Source organism: Harmonia axyridis, chromosome 4 (assembly GCF_914767665.1).
Source record: "Harmonia axyridis chromosome 4, icHarAxyr1.1, whole genome shotgun sequence".
Lineage (NCBI taxonomy): Eukaryota > Metazoa > Arthropoda > Insecta > Coleoptera > Coccinellidae > Harmonia > Harmonia axyridis.
Window position 1 is genome coordinate 21715161 of NC_059504.1, and position 6599 is coordinate 21721759.

Here is a 6599-nt window from a genome sequence, read left to right on the forward strand (position 1 = left end):
ACGGTATTGTTCTTGAAAATAGAGTCGACTCGAAAAAGTTTATGAAACGAAAATATTGCGTTTAACACAACGAAAAAGCTAGTGGAAATCTGTATGAAAAATGTCCATATGCACGGACGGGTCTTGAATGAATCCTCGCGCATCTGGCATCTATCAAATCTCCAGCATATGTTTTCCCGCGGTACATTTAAATGAACGATATTCTCTGAATTAGGAAAACAATGAATTTATTAATAATAAAAGGAAAACAAAGAAAATAAGATGAGTTGACTAGTTGCAGTAACATAACCGCTCACCTAAAATAGAATATTTTACACGAAAAAAAAAGAGTTGACAAAAAAAAAAAAAAAAAAAAAAAAAAAAATTATTGAAGTGGTAAAGGGCATAACTTAACCACCGGCCTCTGCAGTATACCTTGAGTTGTACGGACACTAGCTACTCGAGCTATTTTATCAGCACCATGGTGCAATTTTTCGATTCGTCCTAAACGCCAGCGCAATGGAGGAAGCTGATCATCTTTGATAAGTACGAGTGTACCTATTGAGAGACAATCGGTGGTTTTATCGAACCACTTCTTACGTTGTTGTAACGTGTTTAAATATTCCAAGTGCCACCGTTTCCAAAAATCTTGGTGGATACGCGTTAAAAGCTGCCAACGTGAAAGTCTTCCCATTGAAAGGTGTGATAAGTCCGGTTCAGGTAACGCAGTCAATGGCGCTAAGGTGAGAAAATGTCCCGGCGTTAACGCCGATATGTCATTCGGGTCATTACTAAGTGGACAAAGCGGGCGCGAGTTGAGAAGAGCTTCTATTTGCGTAAGTACTGTGTAAAATTCCTCATAAGTAAGAATTTGATCACCTATGATTCGAAGCAAGTGCGATTTAACGGATTTTATTCCGGATTCCCAAAGTCCTCCAAAATGTGGACCAGAAGGGGGATTAAAGCTCCATTTTATTTGTTCCTCAATCAGCGCATTTTGCATATAGTTTGAGAGCTCTCGATATGCTCCTTTGAAGTTTGTTCCGCCGTCACTAAATATATGATTGCATCGTCCTCGTCGAGCAATGAATCGACGTAATGCAGCGAGAAAGGCGTTGGACGTGAGATCTGAGACGAGTTCTAAATGTAATGCCTTTGTTGTAAAACATACAAACAGGCATATGTACGACTTGAACGATTTAGAACCGCGAGTTCGAGACATAGTTGTTTGAAATGGCCCACCATAGTCTACACCTACACATTGAAAAGGCTTGAGATGATTCACTCTTAGAGAGGGCAAATTACCCATTAAAGGCTGAGAAGCCTTTGGTTTCACCCTGAAACAGGTATGACAACGAGAAATAACTTTATTTATCGCTCTTCGAGCGGACAATATCCAAACTTGTTGAGTAAGGAGAAATTGTAGAGTTTGGGCACCTGGATGATGGTAAACTCTATGGAAATGCTGAATTATAAGTTCAGTGAGTCGATGAGAAGACGGAAGAAGAGCTGGGTGTTTATGGTCATACGAAAGACCAGAAAATGAAAGTCTGCCGCCCACCCTGAGAACACCATCCTCGCCAATGAAAAGATTCAACTTACGAAGACCCTTCGAAATAGGTTTTTCATTCTGAATATTAGCAATATCTGCCTGAAACACAGATTGCTGTACTTGCTTGATGATGAAGGTGAAAGCATGTTTGAGGTCTATCGATGATACAATTCCATTTATACGAGACTTGGAGTTTTTCAGGTTATGAACGAATCTGAAAACGTAAACCACTATACGCTGAATCTTGGACAACGACGAGAACTTCGAAAGCAACTCAGGTACAAATTGCGAGCAGACAAATGTGGGCAAAGAAATGTGACGCTCTTCCTCCCTCACGAGATTTTGATCACTTTCCATTTTTCTGCGATCGAAAGTGGTTTCCTCTGAACGGAGCCAGTATGGTCCCGCCCACCATAATGTACAATTCAGAAGTTCAACTGGCGTCAAACCACGTGAAGCACAATCAGCGGGGTTATCCCTAGATTTGACATGATACCAGAGTTCTGGTGAAACCAATTCCTGAATCTGAGTCGTTCGATTACTGACGAACGATTTCCATCGATGAGGGGAGGATCTGATCCATGTCAGAGCGACTGTGGAATCGGACCAGGCAAAAACTTTGCTTATCTGAAAGGCGGATGAATAGACCGAGAGAACTAAGGAAATGAGTTTAGACAAGAGAAGACAGGCGCAGAGTTCCAATCTAGGAATTGAAATTCTCTTTACCGGAGAAACCTTTGATTTGCCACATACGAATGATGTACCAACAGATCCGTTGGGATAGAAAAATCTAAGGTAAATGACAGCAGCATAACCTCGTTCACTACTGTCTCCGAAGCCATGGAGTTCGCATCGTGAATAGGAACCTGATGCCAACAGTCTAGGAATTTTGAGCTTTGCTAGTTCGTGCAATTCAGATTTGCACTGATTCCAGCGATTGTTTACCTCCACTGGGAGAGAATCATCCCATTGCAAGCCTAAAGTCCAGAGATGCTGGATTAAGTGCTTTGCAAGAAAAGTAAATGGGGCAAGAAATCCGAGAGGGTCAAAAATACGCGAGAGATCAGACAGGATAGATCGTTTTGAGCAGACCTCACCAGATGACTTCACTGAGTAAGAAAATTCATCCAATGAAGGAAACCATTTCAAACCAAGAATCTTAATGGCAGAGTCGGCATCAAAGTTTATGGAATGCTGATGTTGGTGGTCTAAAGGAACACGCGAAAGTAATTCATGGCTATTGCTACACCACTTACGAAGCTCAAACCCACCACATTCCAACAATGATATCAACTCATCCACCAAAACTTTGGCCTGTTCGAGATCATCACAGCCAGTGACAATATCGTCCACGTAAATATCTCTGAGCAGGATTTTGGAAGCATTTGGGAAAGAGGCTCCTTCGTCCTCAGCTAGTTGAGACAAAGTTCTAAGAGCAAGAAAAGGAGCAGGCGCAACTCCGTAGGTGACAGTGTTTAATCGATAAGCACCGATAGGCTCTGACGGAGAAAACCTCCAAAGAATTCTTTGGTAATCACGATGTGAGGGCTGAATCAAGATTTGACGATACATTTGTTTTATATCGGCAGTGAAAACGAAAGTGTGGACACGAAAATTCAACAGAATTACAAAAATATCCTTCTGTAATTTAGGACCAATCAAGAGAGCATCATTCAAGGACAATTTACCTGGAAGGTGAGCTGATGCGTCGAACACTACTCGTAACTTAGTCGACGCACTATCAGGCTTGATGATACAATGATGAGGGATATAGAAATTATTTTCAGTTTCGACATCGGTGATTACTGACGACATATGATTACTACTCAAATAATCTTTCATGAAATGACAATACTCCTGGTAAACTTCTGGAGTTCTTATAAGTCTACGTTCGAGCGACAGAAAACGACGCAGAGCTAAAGAATATGTATCCCCAAAACAAACGCATTTGCCACTTTCAAATGGCAATGCAACCGTGTATCGTCCCGAAGCATCTCTCGAATGACCTTCAACAAAGAGTTGTTCACAACGTTGATCCTCTGGTGAAGAGGATGTTGTTGTTGGCACCTCTTCGAGTTCCCAGAACCTCTTTAATGTGGAATTCAAAGAAGAATCACATAAAGACAAATGAAATGAATTCATTGAGCGACTAGGAGACTGAATTTGTCCCATGAAAACCCAACCGAAAACAGTTTCTAGGGCTGTAGGTTCCGAACCGTTGCCTTTGATTCGACCGTCCTTGAGTACAAGTGGGAAAATATCTGCACCAAGAAGAATGTCCACAGAATGTGGAGTAGAAAATTCAGGATCTGCTAATTTTTTGTTGGAGATGCATTTCCAATTGGAAAATTGGACTAAAGAGGTCGGCATTTGTGTACAAATTTTTGGGAGAACTACAGCGTCAAAGGTGAAAGATGGATTGATCTGACCTGTAGGGCGAATAGAGCAGACAGTGCTACCAGAAGCAGTAGATGAACTTTCCCCTATGCCAGTAATTGAAAGTGCAGTCTTTGAAATTTGCAATCCTAACTTATTAACACAAGATTGGGATATGATATTAATTTGAGAACCGGCGTCTAATAAAACTCGAACTTTCTGAAAGTTACCCCAAGCGTCTTGGATGTCTACTTGAGCAGTAGCCAATAAAACTGTGGAGTTGGCAGGCAAAAGATTCACTGAGTTGGAATGCGAAAAATAAGAGGTTTGACTCTGCGATTGGCATGATTCGTTCTGAGGTACATCGTCTGATGGACTGCGCATGTGCAATAAAGAATGATGTTTTTTATTACAGGTTCGACATGTTGATTTCGAGGAACAGTTATTTAATTGATGCCCAGAATGAAGGCAATTGATGCACCAATTCTTATCTTTGACAATTTTGAAACGATCTGAGGCAGTTTTTCCCAAAAACGAAGGACAGTTGTAAATATTATGAGATGACTTGCAATAATTACAGCTAATGCCTTTTTTATCTGAATTATTTTTCGACTGAACTAAAAGAGCGGAATTTCGTTTACTTGAAGTATTATTGAATTTTGAAGTTCGAGAATCAGAAAACTGTTGAGATTTCGAAGGAACAGAAAGAGCCACTGATTCTAGAGCTACACATTGATCAGTTAAGAAAGTTTGCAAATTGATAAATGAAGGAATGTCTGTTGAGCATTCCTGTAATTCGAATCGTTTAATGGTGGCTGTGTCTAATTTTTGAATGAGCAGATGAAATAAAACAAAGTCCCACTGATCAGTAGGCAGACCTAAGTTTTTCAACACAGCTAAATTTTCCGAAAATACCTCCAGAATCCGTCTAAGTCCGGATGCCGACTCACTGTGAAGTTTTGAAATATTATAAATTTCATTCCAGCATGTATTAGCTAAGAGGCGTCTATTTTGATATCTATCAGTTAGAGTTTGAAAGGCGTTTTCATAATTTTGAGCGGTCAAAGGAAAACCTTTGAGCAAATTAAGAGCTTGAGAAGAATGTGAACTTAATAGATATTGAAATTTTTCGATTTGACTCAAATTAGAATTCTCGTGAACTAAGCTTTTGAATAAGTCATAAAACGTTGGCCATTCCTTATAATTACCATCAAAAATAGGTAAAACGATTTTAGGAAGTTTAACACTTGGCGATTTTGATATACGATTGGTCTCAGGTATAACGACAGGAAACAAATTCACGTAGATCGTTTTGATTGTGAAATAATTATCGGTAAACGCAGCTCTAACTAATTTTTCGGCGTTGTAATCTGGTTCATCTGAATTTGCTAAAAGTACTATGATAGCACTGTGCAGAGTTTGAAATTCGCTGTGAATTTCTTCCAGACTTTCGTATCTTAAACGAAATCGTACGTGAAGACTTTGATCAGTTACCGCAGCCTGAGCTAAAACCAAAATTTCCTCGATGTCATCAATGAGAACTTGACGTCGTGCTTTATTCTGTTTCACTTTAGAATTCATTGTGAGTGGAATGAGCTGTTCTACGATTCAAAGTATACTGCAGTTATAATGTTAGGTCGAAAGTTTATTTTGAAAAGTTTTTCAAATTGAACGAAAAAATGAAAATATCAATAACAAAGTATGGACACTATAGATCGATAAATGTTCAAACAAGAACAATACCTGACAGAAAGAGCGAGAATATAGAAATAGAGAAACGAAATAATCGAAAGTAAACAATCATGAAATTGTTTACGAAAAGTCAGGTTATTGTTATTGTTCGACAATGAGAGGTTATCCACTGAAAATACGTCGTCTATGGTTGAGAAGACGCTGAATGTCAACACACTGCGCTTATCAGTTTTTTATGAGCAGAACAATATGGAAATGAAATGAATTAAATTCAGAGTTTCCTAACCAAAAGAATTTAGAAATAAGGTTCAAATATTCGGCTCGATTGGACCAATATGGCACGACAAGGGCCTTAATATGAAAAAAGTAGCGAAGGACCGAAAATTGAAATTTGTGGAGAAATGATTTCTGCCTACCTTGGTAAAGTCCATGAAATGTCCTTGGCTGATAGATCTTCGCCGTCGAACGGGTGGTAGACGGAACACTCAATCTCGCACAACCGAAGAAACGGTATTGTTCTTGAAAATAGAGTCGACTCGAAAAAGTTTATGAAACGAAAATATTGCGTTTAACACAACGAAAAAGCTAGTGGAAATCTGTATGAAAAATGTCCATATGCACGGACGGGTCTTGAATGAATCCTCGCGCATCTGGCATCTATCAAATCTCCAGCATATGTTTTCCCGCGGTACATTTAAATGAACGATATTCTCTGAATTAGGAAAACAATGAATTTATTAATAATAAAAGGAAAACAAAGAAAATAAGATGAGTTGACTAGTTGCAGTAACAAGGACCCCCATCAGTTTTGAGTTCTTGATTGTGCAAGTATATGTTATAATACAACACGTGAAGAAATTACAAGTGAATATATCAAATGATAAACAGAAAAAAAAATAAAATATTCATCCGAAATCGCAAACAAACCAGAGATTGCGACTGAATCTTTGGGTGCTTCTTGCAAAAGTCAGTTGCTGTATTCCATTGATAACCTAGCCAG

The 6599-nt window shown here is 39.1% G+C and overlaps 1 protein-coding gene across 1 annotated transcript; it reads right to left on the reverse strand.

The window, feature by feature from the left end:
- Nucleotides 1-364: 364 nt before the first annotated feature.
- On the reverse strand, nucleotides 365-4291 carry LOC123677952. Its single transcript, XM_045614702.1, has one exon. The coding sequence runs from the start codon at nucleotides 4289-4291 to the stop codon at nucleotides 365-367; it is 3927 nt and encodes a 1308-aa protein (XP_045470658.1).
- Nucleotides 4292-6599: the final 2308 nt, after the last annotated feature.

What these genes read in the sequence shown, in the direction of transcription:
- LOC123677952 (XM_045614702.1), bottom strand. Translation starts at nt 4,291, where the DNA reads ATGCGCAGTCCATCAGACGATGTACCTCAGAACGAATCATGCCAATCG.